Here is a 16,304-nt window from a genome sequence, read left to right on the forward strand (position 1 = left end):
TTTTGATTTTTAACCCATATAAAATTTGTGTTTGCATACAATATGAAATAGGGGCATAGCTTTGTTTTCTTCCAGATGGACATCAAATTATATAAAACTGTTTTGTTAAGTAGTGTGTCCTTTTCTCATTGAATTGAAATGCAATCTTCACCACATTAAGTGATCATAAATGGTTGGATCTACTCTTGGCTCTATTCTATGGCATCTATGCATTTGTTGATTTTTGTTTATTCTTTATTTTCAAAAGTTTCTTGGTCCTCTTTGAGAATTTAGTCTTCCACATAAGTTTTAAAAGTACTCTGTCATATTGAAAACTCTAAAGCTATAAATGGAGAGTCTAAAAAAAACGATGACTATGAATAAACCAATAGTTGCAGAAGAAATTGGAACAGTTGTTAAAGAGACCTTATTAAAAAGGTACCAGGCCTAAGTGGTTCTACAACTGAATTTAATCCAACCTTCAAAGAAAATAGATAAATTCAAGCTATTCTATCTCATAGGCATGGCTGGAAAACTCTATGACGTGTATTTATTAGCTTAGCCTTCATATCAAATTGGATCAAGTCTCCAAAACAAAACCACAGAACAATTTCGTTTCCTATTATAGATGCAAAATTCTTAAACTAAACATAAACCATTGGAATCCAGCGGCATATTAAATAATTATACAGCATCAACAAGTGGCACGAGTCCCAGGAACGTAGGGAAGCTCTCGTTATGAATCCTGTATCAACAGATAGAAGGAGACTCACAGACTCACACCGTGTACTAGCAAACGCCCAACGGAAACCAATTAGATGTGACACAGATACAATGTCCATAAAAAGCCGAGGGCAACATTGTATTAAACAGTGCCAGACTCAACCTGTTCTCATTAAAATCAGAGAGGGCAAGCCTGACAGTCATCACCACTACAACTGAAGACCGTTCTGGAATTTCTAGCTAAGAGAATTAAGTAAGCAGGAAAAAGATTAGACACAAAGAGGCAAAACTGCCTTTATTCACAGATATAATTATATTCCTAGAAATCCCTTGAGATTTTTCTTAAGAAAAAAAAAAAAACACTATCGTAATTAATAAGATAATTTGGTAGGTGGTATGACTCAAAAATGAATCATTGACATAAGCAACTGGAAGTAGAAAATTTTAAAAATCCCATTCATTATACTCAAATTCTTAAAAGATGCCTGTAAAGTAAATTTAATAAGCATGACATAGTACTTTTATGAGGTGGCTGTAAGATTTTATTGGAGGACATAAGCGGCGAGACATGCCATTATCCTGGAAGGGGACATTTAACAGGGTAAAATACCAATGGCTCTCAGATTGATTCATCTGTATGCTGCAACTTCAGGTAGAGTCAAGAGCTTTACGAATCAGTGTGATCGGTGGGTTACCTGGATAAAAGCAGGACAGTGGCGCAGACTTGATCTCCACGCAGGTGCACGCTGCACCAGGTGATTTATAGGCTGGATGAAGCCTTGGCAAACATTACTTAGGCCAACAACCTGTGACTCACTCTGAGCCCCGGGTTACCTGCAAGGCCAGGTGAGGCCACCCAGAGGTGAGCCAAGGTGGTAGGAAGGGTACTGTTTTTGGGCAGCTCTTTACCTGTAGATAATACTGTTTACCGAGAAGGTGTTTCCATCAAAGGAGTTGGCAACCACGAGGAAATAATCTTCTCCCACAGAGAAGAACTCCCAATCCAGGGCACTGCAGAGACAAGCCAGCGGATATCAGGGCCTGGGAGTCACAGATGGTCCAGAGAATGACAGGGGGAGAATAGGGAGGGATGTGACTCGAAGCCAATTCTTCTAATAGCGGGTGAGGGGGCAGGGCCCAAAGTGGAGGAGTGATTTTCTAACCAAAACAACAAAGGACTCAAACCAGTTGCTGTCAAGTTGAAGGCAACTCGTGGCGACCCCATGTGTGTCAGAGTAGAACTGCGTTCCACAGGGTCTTCAATGGCTGCTTTTTCAAAAGTAGATTGGCAGGCCTTTCTTTCAAGGCACCTCTGGGTGGACTCAAACTTCCAACCTTTCGGCTAGCAATTGAACACATTAATTGTTTGCATCACCCAGGGACTAGGTCTATTCTAGGGGGGAAGTAAATTAATTGTTTACTTTTAAGAGGCCCAAGTAATCAGAGGTAGGTCCCAAGTTCATAGGCACCCCACATGTGCTGCAGCCCGCTCTGGAGGCAGCTGCTTGAGGACGCCAGCTGTGATATCACCCAGCTTATGCCTGGCTCCTTGCCCCAACAGCCATTCCGAAGCCCATGAAGGTCTGTGGACACATGAGCCTCTGCTACACTGGGACACCCTGCTTCTTGTTGAAAACCGTAGGCTACATTGTCTTAGACACCAGTCCCTCCTGGATATGCTAAGGGTGGGTCTGTCCTCAGAGACAGCTAGGTTCTGAGGGGTGGACAAGGGGCCTCCTGGAAGCAGTCCCCAGCACCCTGCCCTCTGAGAAGGTCCCAGATCCTAACCCTGCCTCACACCTCTCTGATTACCACAGGCCCTGCCTCCACTTTACAGATGAGGAAACTGAGGTCCCAGACACACAGCAAGCCAGAGTCAGGCTGGTGCCAAAGGCCAGGCCACTGCCCCTGCATCTGGCAGCCTCAGGAGTCTGAGCAGAGGGGTCACACTCTCTTGTTCAGACTCATCTCCAGGTTGTGAGGAAACAAGAGGGCCAACCTAGAGCAGGGGCTCAGGCAGGACCCTAGGGAGTGTGAGGGTCCACAGAGGTGTTCTAGGACACGCAGGGGCAGGGAGAGGAGCCACCTGGGCTCCTCACTCCTTCCCCCATTTGCAGGACCATATCTGGGGCCGCATCCCACAATAGGGTATTGACCTGGCCCCAAAGGGGTGACCGGGACCACACGTATTGAGGCATATGTAGCACACTGAGCCGGTCACCGTAAGCCAGGCAGTGAGGTTCAGCCATGGCACTGGGTCATCTGTGAGGTTCTTGCAATCATAACTGAGTTCTCAATCCATCGCCAGAGGGAAAGAAGCAAATGGAAACATTTTACTGTGTAGACAGTGTAAGTTACCATTTGACTACACCATGACTCACAGAAGTTTAACGCAGTTAAATGTTGAAATTGGTTTAACTTAATAGAAATAAGACATCTAACTCTGACTTCCTGTTTTGCCTCCAAAGCAACATTCCCGGTAATTTTTTAATTAAAGTCTATTATTCTTCAGAACCATACCACTTGAAGGCAATAAGAGCAAAGGTTATAAATATAAGCCATGACCTCACTCAACTGCCCCTGGAGAGAAGGCTGTCTGACACTAGGCAAAATTCAAAGCCACCATTCGCCCTCCCTTCAGGTGTACCTGCAGGTAGGAATATCCTGGAACTTGACGAAAATCTGTGCAGTGACATTCAGCTCGTAGATGACCGAGTTGATGATATAGGAGTCGTTTTGTACTTGCATTTCAACATCATAGCTGTGACTGTTGGCGACAGCCAGAAAGATCCTCTCTCCAATGTGGAACACCTCCCAGTCTGCGGCCCCAAATGTCTAGGATGAATGCAAATTGATGCAAAGGTGACAGGTGAGTAGAGATTCTGTAAGACATTTACGGTGCTGCCGCATGACTAAATACATGGGGCTTCGAGGGCCCCTGCACTCCAGCACCCTGTGTGGTGTCCGACATGTGACTTGCCCCCATCCAGCTTTGCTCAGGTTCCCAGCCTCATCGACCACCACTCCCCTTTGTGACTGTAAATGCCAGCATGCACAAGTATCTGAAGAGATGACATCTGTAAAGTGCGTATTAGCCACCTGTGCTTCCCATCCCACATGCCCAAGTGCTGCCCATCCTGCAATGTCTGGCTGGTACAACACCTCCTCCAGGGAGCCCTCCCTGATTCCTCCAGCCCCGGCTCTGAACTCTGAAGCAAAGTTTATGTACCGCTTGTGTCTCCTACTACCGGTTGTCCTAGAACTTGGGGATTTGCCTGAGGATTTCCTTTGTATCTCTCGACGCCCTCCCCCACCCCCATAAAACCACACACACACACACACACACACACACACACAAAGTCTTGGATACAAGGTTGGTTTAAAATTTGAAAATCAACATAAATGGAGGAGAAATAATACAATTATCTCAATGGATAAAGAAAAATAATATTTACTGTATTATTTATGTTATAATAAATTTTATAATTATTAATAATTCTTAACTGTTATGGCAAGGACTCTGGGTGACGCAAACAGTTAAAATGTTCCGCTACTAACTGAAAGGCTAAGGTCTGAGTCCACCCAGAGTGCCTCATAAGAGAGGGCTGGCAATTTATTCCCGAAAAATCAGCCATTGAAAACCCTGTGGAGCACAGTTCTACTCTGACAGACACGAGGTCGCCAGGAGTCAGAACTGACTTGATAACAACTGCCCCCCCCCAATTTATTGTTATCAATAGCGAATACTAAAAAAGCACTTGTCAGATTTAACACCCATTCAGGATGAAAATTCTCAGCTAACTAGGAATAGAAAGGGACTTCCTAAGCCCATGTGCAGATAACATCATGCTTAGTGGTGAAATATTGAACAGCTTTTCCTTCTATTCAACATGTACTGGGGATTTTAGCCAGTGAAATAATTCAAGAAGAAGAAATTAAAGGCACGAACATTGGAAAGGAAGAATTAAAATTGTCTTTATGCATAGATGGTAGTTCAGTGGAGAAAGGGTTATCTTCTCAACCAATGTGTGGGAAAAACACAATAGACATGCAGAAAAATGGACCTAAATCATAAAACTAAAGCTACAAAGCTTCTAGAAGAAAATGTAGGGACTCTCTTCACACCATTGGGGTAGGCAAAGATTTCTTAGGTAGGTGGAACACAAAAGGCACAAAATATAAAAGGAAAAATGGATAAATGAGATTGAATCAAATTTTAAAATCCCGTTCATCAAAAAACGCCACTAGAAAATGAATAGGCACCACATATTGGGAGAAAATATTGACAAAAGACTGGTATCCAGAATAAAGAAAGAACTTCCACAAATCAACAATGAAAAGGCAAAAACCCAATAAAAACATGGACAAAATACTTGAATAGACATCTCTCCTTCAAAACAATGAAAAAGAAAGCCAATAAACACATAGAGAAGCACTCAGTCTTACTAGACATCCGGAACCCAAACCAAACCCATGGCCGTTGAGCCGATTCCAGCTCCTAGCGAACCCACAGGGTTCCCAAGGCTGTAAACCTGTGTGGAAGCAGACTGCCTCATCTCTCTCCCTCAGGGCCACTGGTGCTTGTGAACCTCCAAACTTTTGGTGCCACCACGGCTCCTTCCTAGACACCAGGGAACAGCAGTTTAACAACCATCCTCAGAGATCACTTCGCACTCAATGTCTAAAATTAAAAATACTGAGAAGACCAGGTGATTAGAATATAGAGTGACTGGAACCCTGATGCATTGTTTGGGGGAGTGTAGAAAATGAAATAAGCATTTTGAAAAACTATGGGGTAATTTGTTCAAAAGTTAAGCATACTAACATATTCCTATTTTATGACTCAGAATTCTACTCCTAGGTGTTTACCCTCCAAAAATAAAAACACATCTCCACAAAAGCCTTGTATGAGAATTTACTTAGTAGGTTTATTCATCATAGCCAAAAGTCTGGAACAGCCCAGGTGTCCATCAAATGGGTAAACAAACTGTAACATATTCAGAATACAAAAGAATACTACTCAGCAATTAAAAGAAACAAAAGGTGTGTATTCAACAATATAGAACACAAACCGTATGATTCCGACGATTAGAAGTGTCCTAATAGGGAAAACTATGACATAGTCAGCCATCAGAACTGGGGTTACCTGGGGGTAGGGAGAGGGAGCCTTTGACTGCAAAGGAGCATGAGCACATTTTTGGAAGTGAGGAAAACAATCTATATAATCCCATTAATAATGGCATTAAAAATACTCCGGAATAGGGGGCGGGGCCAAGATGGCAGACTAGGTGGACGCTACCACGGATCCCTCTTGCAACAAAGACTCGGAAAAACAAGTGACTCGATCACATACACAACAATCTACGAACTCTGAACAACAAACACAGACTTAGAGACGGAGAACGAACAAATACAGGCGGACAGCGATCGTTTTCAGAACCAGGAGCCAGCGTACAAGGCAGGTGATCTTCGGAGCCTGATCTGAGGCAGAACCCAGGGGGGCAGATGGCACAGACAAGGGTCCCAGCTCTACCCCCCGAACTCATCCCGGGAGAGAGACTAGCCAGTTGGCGCGGGCGGCGTAGCGGCGCAGCCAGTGGGAGAAGCACCCAGGAGGCAGTGACTGATCTTGGAGCGGGGAGAGCAGCGTCCCAGCCAGGGAGCCGTCCCGCCGGGAGTTTGGCGGGAAGTGGGCGTGGCGCGAGCGTGGGGATCAGCTATATTTCCCTAAAGTGACCCCGGGGTGGGGCCCTCACGTTCGTGCGGGGGAAGCCCACCCAGTTCGCGCGTGCGGTGAGGCGCACCGGAGGGAGAAGTCCCCGGGAGGAAGTGACTGGTCTTGGAGTGGGGAAAGCAGCGTCTCAGCCGGGGAGCCGTCCCGATGGGATTTGGGCGGACGCAGGCGGAGCGCGAGCCCGTTCCCCTGAATAGACCGGGGGGGGCGGGCCCAGCTTTTCGTGAGGGCGACGCCCACCCAGTTCTCGCGAGCGGTGCGGCGCACTGGAGGGAGAAGTCCCCGGGAGGAAGTAACTGGTGTCGGAGCGGGGAGAGCAGCATCCCAGCCGGGGAGCCGTCCCGCTGGGATTTTGGCGAGCGCGGGTGGGGCGCGAGCGCATTCCCCTGAATAGGCCCTGGGGGCGGGCCCAGCTGTTCGTGAGGGTGACGCCCACCCAGTTCACGCGAGCGGAGCGGCGCGCCGGAGGGAAAAGTCCCCGAGAGGAAGTGACTGGTCTTGGAGCGGGGAGAGCAGCATCCCAGCCGGGGAGCCGTCCCGCTGGGATTTTGGCGGACGTGGGCAGAGCGTGAACGCGGGGATCAGCTCTATATTCTGAGGTGCTACACTCCTAGCTCTCTGATCCCTCCCCCACCCTCCCCAGGCGGCTCCATTAACATCCGAATACCCTGAGCCAGAGGGAGAATTCAGATAGGGATCTGACTCCATTTTTTTTTAGCTGATTACCTGGAAAAACTAGTTTCCCAGTGATGGCTCGGAGACAGCAGTCCATATCAAACCACATAAAGAAACAGACCATGACAGCTTCTCCAACCCCCCAAACAAAAGAATCAAAATCTTTCCCAAATGAAGATACAGTCCTGGAATTATCAGATACAGAATATAAAAAACTAATTTACAGAATGCTTCAAGACATCACAAATGAAATTAGGCTAACTGCAGAAAAAGCCAAGGAACACACTGATAAAACTGTTGAAGAACTCAAAAAGATTATTCAAGAACATAGTGGAAAAATTAATAAGTTGCAAGAATCCATAGAGAGACAGCATGTAGAAATCCAAAAGATTAACAATAAAATTACAGAATTAGACAACGCAATAGGAAGTCAGAGGAGCAGACTCGAGCAATTAGAATGTAGACTGGGACTTCTGGAGGGCCAGGGAATCAACACCAACATAGCTGAAAAAAAATCAGATAAAAGAATTTAGAAAAATGAAGAAACCCTAAGAATCATGTGGGACTCTATCAAGAAGGATAACTTGCGAGTGATTGGAGTCCCAGAACAGGGAGGGGGGACAGAAAACACAGAGAAAATAGTAGAAGAACTCCTGACACAAAACTTCCCTGACATCATGAAAGATGAAAGGATATCTATCCAAGATGCTCATCGAACCCCATTTAAGACTGATCCAAAAAGAAAAACACCAAGACATATTATCATCAAACTTGCCAAAAACAAAGACCAACATAAAATTTTAAAAGCAAGCAGGGAGAAAAGAAAGGTTTCCTTCAAGTGAGAATCTATAAGAATAAGTTCAGACTACTCAGCAGAAACCATGCAGGCAAGAAAGGAATGGGACGACATATACAGAGCACTGAAGGAGAAAAGCTGCCAACCAAAGATCATATATCCAGCAAAACTCTCTCTGAAATATGAAAGAGAAATTAAGATATTTACAGATAAACACAAGTTTAGAGAATTTGCAAAAACTAAACCAAGACTGCAAGAAATGCTAAAGGAGATTGTTCAGCCTGATGACCAATAATATCAGGTACCAGCACAATACAAGGCCACAAAACAGAACGTCCTGATATCAACTCAAATAGGGAAATTACAAAAACAAACAAATTAAGATTAATTCTAATAAATAAATAAATAAACAAAATAATACACATAACAGGGAATCATGGAAATCAATAGATAAACGATCACAATAATCAAAAAGAGGGACTAAATTTAGGAGGCATTGAACTGCCGGACGGAGAGTGATACAAGGCGATATAGAAGGATACAAGTTAGGTTTTTACTTAGAAAAATAGAGGTAAATAATAAGGTAACCACAAAAAGGAATATCAATTCCATAACTCAAGAAAAAAGCCAAGAAAAACGTAACAACTCAACTAACATAAAGTTAAACATTATGAAAATGAGGATCTCACAATCTACTAAGAAAAACGTCTCAGCACAAAAAAGTATGTGGAAAAATGAAATGGCCAACAACTCAAATGAAAAGGCATCAAAATGACAGCACTAAAAACTTATTTATCTATAATTACGCTGAATGTAAATGGACTAAATGCACCAATAAAGAGACAGAGAGTCTCAGACTGGATAAAGAAACACGATCCATCTATATGCTGCCTACAAGAGACACACCTTAGACTTAGAGACACAAACAAACTAAAACTCAAAGGATGGAAAAAAATATATCAAGCAAATAATAAGCAAAAAAGAAGAGGAGTAGCAATATTAATTTCTGACAAAATAGACTTTAGACTTAAATCCGCCACAAAGGATAAAGAAGGACACTATATAATGATAAAAAGGACAATTGATCAGGAAGACATAACCATATTAAATATTTATGCACCCAATGACAGGGCTGCAAGATACATAAATCAAATTTTAACAGAATTGAAAAGTGAGAGAGACACCTCCACATTTATAGTAGGAGACTTCAACACACCACTTTCAGAGAAGGACAGGACATCCAGTAAGAAGCTCAATAGAGACACGGAAGACCTACTCACAACAATCAACCAACTTGACCTCATTGACTTACACAGAACTCTCCACCCAACTGATGCAAAATGGAACATTCTCTAGAATAGACCACATATTAGGTCATAAAACAAACCTTTGCAGAATCCAAAACATCGAAATATTACAAAGCATCTTCTCAGACCACAAGGCAATGAAGCTAGAAATCAATAACAGAAAAACTAGGGAAAAGAAATCAAATACTTGGAAAATGAACAATACCCTCCTGAAAAAAGACTGGGTTATAGAAGACATTAAGGAGGGAATAAGGAAATTCTTAGAAAGCAACGAGAATGAAAATACTTCCTATCAAAACCTCTGGGACACAGCAAAAGCAGTGCTCAGAGGCCAGTTTATATCGATAAATGCACACATACAAAAAGAAGAAAGAGCCAAAATCAGAGAACTGTCCTGACAACTTGAACAAATAGAAAGTGAGCAACAAAAGAATCCATCAGGCACCAGGAGAAAACAAATAATAAAAATTAGAGCTGAACTAAATGAATTAGAGAACAGAAAAACAATTGAAAGAATTAACAAAGCCAAAAGCTGCTTCTTTGAAAAAATTAACAAAATTGATAAACCATTGGCTAGACTGACTAAAACAGGAAAGGAAACAAATAACCCGAATAAGAAACGAGAAGGACCACATCACAACAGAACCAAATGAAATTAAAAGAATCATTTCAGATTACTACGTAAAATTGTACTCTAACAAATTTGCAAACCTAGAAGAAATGGATAAATTCTTGGAACAATACTACCTACCTAAACTAACACATTCGGAAGTAGAACAACTAAATAGACCCATAACAAAAAAAGAGATTGAAACGGTAATCAAAAAACTTCCAACAAAAAAAAGTCCTGGCCCAGACGGCTTCACTGCAGAGTTCTACCAAACCTTCAGAGAAGACTTAACACCACTACTACTGAAGGTATTTCAAAGCATAGAAAATGACGGAATACTACCCAACTCATTCTATGAAGCTACCATCTCCCTGATACCAAAACCAGGTAAAGACATTACAAAAAAAGAAAATTATAGACCTATATTCCTCATGAACATAGATGCAAAAATCCTCAACAAAATTCTAGCCAATAGAATCCAACAACACATCAAAAAAATAATTCACCCTGATCAAGTGGGATTTATACCAGGTATGCAAGGCTGGTTTAATATCAGAAAAACCATTAATGTAATCCATCACATAAATAAAAGAAAAGATAAAAACCACATGATCTTATCAATAGACGCAGAAAAGGCATTTGACAAAGTTCAACACCCATTTATGATAAAAACTCTTACCAAAATAGGAATTGAAGGAAAATTCCTCAACATAATAAAGGGCATCTATGCAAAGCCAACAGCCAATGTCACTCTAAATGGAGAGAACCTGAAAGCATTTCCCTTGAGAACGGGAACCAGACAAGGATGCCCTTTATCACTGCTCTTATTCAACATCGTACTTGAAGTCCTAGCCAGGGCAATTAGGCTAGACAAAGAAATAAAGGGTATCCGGATTGGCAAGGAGGAAGTAAAGCTATCACTATTTGCAGATGACATGATTGTATACATGGAAAACCCTAAGGAATCCTCCAGAAAACTACTGAAACTAATAGAAGAGTTTGGAAGAGTCTCAGGTTATAAAATAAACATACAAAAATCACTTGGATTCCTCTACATCAACAAAAAGAACACCGAAGAGGAAATCACCAAATCAATACCATTCACAGTAGCCCCCAAGAAGATAAAATACTTAGGAATAAATCTTACCAAGGATGTAAAAGACCTATACAAAGAAAACTATAAAACTCTGCTACAAGAAATTCAAAAGGACATATTTAAGTGGAAAAACATACCCTGCTCATGGATAGGAAGACTTAACATAGTAAAAATGTCTATTCTACCAAAAGCCATCTATACATATAACGCACTTCCAATCCAAATACCAATGTCATATTTTAAGGGGATAGAGAAACAAATCACTAATTTCATATGGAAGGGAAAGAACCCCCGGATAAGTAAAGCATTACTGAAAAAGAAGAAGAAAGTGGGAGGCCTCACTCTACCTGATTTCAGAACCTATTATACAGCTACAGTAGTCAAAACAGCCTGGTACTGGTACAACAACAGGCACATAGACCGATGGAACAGAATTGAGAACCCAGATATAAATCCATCCATGTATGAGCAGCTGATATTTGACAAAGGACCAGTGTCAGTTAATTGGGGAAATGATAGCCTTTTTAACAAATGGTGCTGGCATAACTGGATATCCATTTGCAAAAGAATGAAACAGGACCCATACCTCACACCATGCACAAAAACTAACTCCAAGTGGATCAAAGACCTAAACATAAAGACTAAAACGATAAAGATCATGGAAGAAAAAATAGGGACAACCCTAGGAGCCCTAATACAGGGTATAAACAGAATACAAAACATTACCAAAAATGATGAAGAGAAACCCGATAACTGGGAGCTCCTAAAAATCAAACACCTATGCTCATCTAAAGACTTCACCAAAACAGTAAAAAGACCACCTACAGACTCGGAAAGAATATTCAGCTATGACATCTCAGACCAGCGTCTGATCTCTAAAATCTACATGATTCTGTCAAAACTCAACCACAAAAAGACAAACAACCCAATCAAGAAGTGGGCAAAGGATATGAACACAAATTTCACTGAAGAAGATATTCAGGCAGCCAATAGACACATGGGAAAATGCTCCCGATCATTAGCCATTAGAGAAATGCAAATTAAAACTACGATGAGATTCCATCTCACACCAACTAGACTGGCATTAATCCAAAAAACACAAAATAATAAATGTTGGAGAGGGTGCGGAGAGATTGGAACTCTCATACACTGCTGGTGGGATTGTAAAATGTTACAACCACTTTGGAAATCCATCTGGCGTTATCTTAAACAGTTAGAAATAGAACTACCATACAACCCAGAAATCCCACTCCTCGGAATATACCCTAGAGATACAAGAGCCTTCACACAAACAGATATATGCACACCCATGTTTATTGCAGCTCTGTTTACAATAGCAAAAAGATGGAAGCAACCAAGGTGTCCGTCAACAGATGAATGGGTAAATAAATTGTGGTATATTCACACAATGGAATACTACGCATCGATAAAGAACAGTGACAAATCTCTGAAACATTTCATAACATGGAGGAATCTGGAAGGCATTATGCTGAGTGAAATGAGTCAGAGGCAAAAGGACAAATATTGTATAAGACCTCTATTATAAGATCTTGAGAAATAGAAAAAACGGAGAAGAACACATACTTTTGTGGTTACAAAGGGGGAGGGAGGGAGGGAAGGAGAGGGTTTTTTATTGATCAATCAGTAGATAAGAACTGCTTTGGGTGAAGGGAAAGACAACACACAATACAAGGAAGGTCAGCCTAATTGGACTGGACTAAAAGCAAAGAAGCTTCCGGGATAAAATGAAAGCTTCAAAGGTCAGCGGAGCAGGGGCTGGGGTCTGGGGAACATGGTTTGAGGGGACTTCTAAGTCAATGGGCAAAATAATTCTTTTATGAAAACATTCTGCATCCCACTTTGAATTGTGGCGCCTGGGGTCCTAAATGCCAACAAGCGGCCATCTAAGTTACATCAATTGGTCTCAACCCACCTGGAGCAAAGGCAAAGGAAGAACACCAAGGTCACACGACAACTAAGAACCCAAGAGACAGAAAGGGCCACATGAACCAGAGACCTACATTATCCTGAGACCAGAAGAACTAGTTGGTGCCCGGCCACAATCGATGTCTGCCCTGTCAGGGAGCACAACAGACAACTCCTGAGGGAGCAGGAGACCGGTGGAATACAGACCCCAAATTCTCATAAAAAGACCATACCTAATGGTATGGCTGCGACTAGAGGAATCCCGGAGACAATGCTCCCCAGACCTTCTGATGGCACAGGACAGGAACCATCCCCGAAGACAACTCATCAGACATGAAAAGGACTGGTCAGCGGGCGGGGGCGGGGGGGGGAGAGAGATGCTGATGAAGAGTGAGCTAATTAAATCAGGTGGACACTGGAGAGTGTGTTGGCAACTCTTGACTGGAGGGTGGATGGGAAGATAGAGAAAGAGGGAAGATGGCAAAATTGGCACGAAACGAGAGACTGAAAGGGCTGACTCAATAGGGGGAGAGCAAGTGGGAGAAGGGAGTAAGATGTATGTAAACTTACATGTGACAGACTGATTGGAATGGTAAATGTTCACTTGAAGCTTAATAAAAATTAATTAAAAAAAATACTCCAGAATAAATTTAAATTGAAACATTTAAGAAACAAAGTGAGTTAATTAGCCATATGCAAGATTGATTGTGGTGGTGGTTAGATGGTGGTAACAAGGCTGCATTTGTTAGAACTAATCAAACTATGCCCTGAAAATCTGTCCATTTCATTGTATGTACATACAGAAGAGTTCTGGGAAAAGTAGGGTGTCTTGCCCAGTGGGATGTGAGCCCTTGAGGACAGGGATGCTTCCTTCTTGTCTTAAGGTCCCTGAGGTCGGCCACAGTGTAGCCTGAAATGTTGTTAGTTGCTGTCAAGTTGGTGCAACTCATGGTGACCCCATGTGCAACGCAATGAAACATTGTCTGGTCTTGTGCCATCTTCACAATTGTTGGTGCGCTTGAGTCCACTGTTGCGGCCACTGTATATTTTAAGCATCTTCCAACTTAGGAGGCTCCTCTTCCAGCGCTATATTGGACAGTGCTCTGATGTGATCTGTAGGGTTTTCACTGGCTGATTTTTGGAAGTTGATTGCCAGGCCTTTTTTCCTGGTCTATCTTATTCTGGAAGATCTGCTGAAACCTGTCCACCGTAGGTGACCCCGCTGGTATTTGCAATACTGCTGACATAGCTTCCAGCATCATAGCAGCCCACAAGGCACCGCAATCTGAAAACAAGCATCTATGGAGAACGTGCAGATAACATCGTGCTTAACAGTGAAATATTGAACAGCTTTTCCTTCTATTCAACGTTTACTGACAGATGAGTGGTGGTGCCTGGACCAGGTGCTCCACGAGTATGGGTTGGACGGAGAGATGGGAGCACCCTTCAGTCTGTAAGCACAGCACCCAGCATAAGAGATCTCATCTCAAAGCCCAGGTAGATTCTACTCATGGGTATGAACGTGTGCGTGGATGGAAGGACAGATGGATGGGAGTACTATCATGAAAAATGTTTCCATGATTGTAGTGGCTAGCTATCAAATTCTCCAACTGCTGGTAAGGTTGGACTGGGATAACCAGACCCAGGGAGGTATGCTCCACAGGTATGCTCCTGAGCAAGAAAAGATTTGATTCCAGTATTTTAGGTCAGCACATTGGGACAGCATCCCTTTGCTCAAGAGCCTAAGCAGTGAGGTAAGGGCAGGGACCCACCTCCATGTTTGTGAGAGGGCATCCCCACTCCACCCCTCCACCTGCCCTGAGGAGATGGGTGGCATCCCTCGGGGTGGATGACAGTGACTGCTTAGCTCAGGCTTGCACAACTGGCATCTCTCTCAGTATGCTCAGGGCAGGTTCCACCAGTGTCCCTGTTCTGTAGATGAAGAAACAAGCCATGGAGATGAAGGGGTGGGCAGCGCCACGCCACAGAGCTAGTTCTCAGGCCCCAGAACCAGGCTGCTCTCCAGGAGGCCCGTCAGCCTCCACTCCCCCGGGATGTCCTGGTCCTGCGCAGAGCCAGGTCTCCCAGTGAGGAAAGCCGCCTCCATCGACCAGCTGCAGTTCTTTCTGTTCCACCCCACGCCAAAGAGCCTGTGGACGTCACTTTTCTCCCCTGTACGTTCCGGAAGGCGCTGCTCACCGTCTCTTTTATCTCTGTCTGTCGGTCCGTGTGCCTGGCAGCCTGGCTGGCACAGGTGACATTTAATCACGGTCAAGGGCTTAAGGGCACAACACTCTGGATCAAATATAGAAGCGTTCTCTCCACTCAGCGGCCAGCAGGGGGCGCCATTGCCCGCCTGGCCCTCCCCACAGCAGGTGAGAGATCAGGTGAGGGCGGGTTCTCTGCGCTGCTACTGAGCCTAGTCGCAGACCCGAGGTCGTCATGGAGGTGGATCTAGAATAGCCTTGGGAGTGTAAACAAGTGATTTTAAGCTAAGGGAATAAGACTCCCCGTAACTCAGCGATACCACCAGGGGGGCCAGGAAAACTGGGGTGCCGACGCCTCACCAGGGTGGGGGCTGGGCCAAGGCTCTTCAGCTGAGGTCATTTTCTCCTTGCGCAGGTCTGTGAGCTCAGGGCTGTTGCTAGGGAGGGGAAAGGAGGGTGTCGAGGCGCGGAGCAGAGAGGCGTGGTGCTGCCCCTTTGGTCTCAAGCTTGAGAGAGGGGCTTCACGGAGACCCTCGGGAGCTTGGGGCGTGGAGGCACAGAGCGTGCGTCATAACCCTGGCTGGCACGGCCGATTGGGAGGGACACACCCCAGCTGCCGTCCTGCTTGGGAGGGAGGTGTCCATTTCTGAATGGAGGTCCCAGGTTGACCAGTGTGCGAGGTGCCAGGTTGACCAGCCTGTGTGCAGTGCTGCCAGGACTCTCCAGCCAGTCCCAAGACGGCCAGCTGGCTTTCAGGGACCCGGAGGGCAGTGCCTACGGTGTGGTTCAGTGGGAGGCATGTTGATGGTAACCCCACACCACCATCACAATTTGCACTTCTTTTCGAGGACGCCAAGGGTCAGATGTGGGCGGGTGAGGAGGGGGGCAGGGAGGGAGGCTGGGCAGTGGGGAGCATGGGGCTGGGAGTTAAGGGGCAGAGCAGCGCCGTGAACTCGGCTTCAAGGCGGCTCTGTCCTGCAGTCAGGACAAGGGTTAGGCAACAGACTTAGCCAACAAAAACATCGGGTGCCTTGTCGCACTGGCATTCAGACAAATGATTTTTTAGCACACGTGTGTCCTGTGCAGTATTTGCGACATACTTTAACTTAAAAATGATCCGTTCTTGGTCTATATTTTTGGCACAAATGGTTAAAACACTAAAACACTCAGCTACTAACTGAAAGGTTGGAGGTTCGAGTCCACCCAGAGATGGCTTGGAAGAAAGGCCTGGAGATCCACTCCCCCCAAACC

General features: G+C 44.2%; 1 protein-coding gene across 2 annotated transcripts in view; it reads right to left on the reverse strand.

The window, feature by feature from the left end:
• TSPEAR (thrombospondin type laminin G domain and EAR repeats) overlaps window positions 1-16,304 on the reverse strand; it is a 211,915-nt gene that overhangs the window by 13,095 nt on the left and 182,516 nt on the right. Inside the window, exons 10-12 of one of the 2 annotated variants that reach the window (XM_023559151.2) lie at window positions 3,350-3,537; window positions 1,612-1,713; window positions 1,077-1,397 (exon numbers count right to left, since the gene is read on the reverse strand). In XM_023559151.2, the coding sequence (XP_023414919.2) occupies window positions 1,394-1,397; window positions 1,612-1,713; window positions 3,350-3,537 (294 nt within the window). In that variant the 3' untranslated portion in view covers window positions 1,077-1,393. Of the gene's footprint in view, window positions 1-1,076; window positions 1,398-1,611; window positions 1,714-3,349; window positions 3,538-16,304 lie in introns of those variants that run through there. The other variant, XM_010598699.3, reaches the window with a different exon arrangement.

The sequence above is a fragment of the Loxodonta africana genome, chromosome 2 (assembly GCF_030014295.1).
Source record: "Loxodonta africana isolate mLoxAfr1 chromosome 2, mLoxAfr1.hap2, whole genome shotgun sequence".
NCBI classification, from domain to species: Eukaryota; Metazoa; Chordata; class Mammalia; order Proboscidea; family Elephantidae; genus Loxodonta; species Loxodonta africana.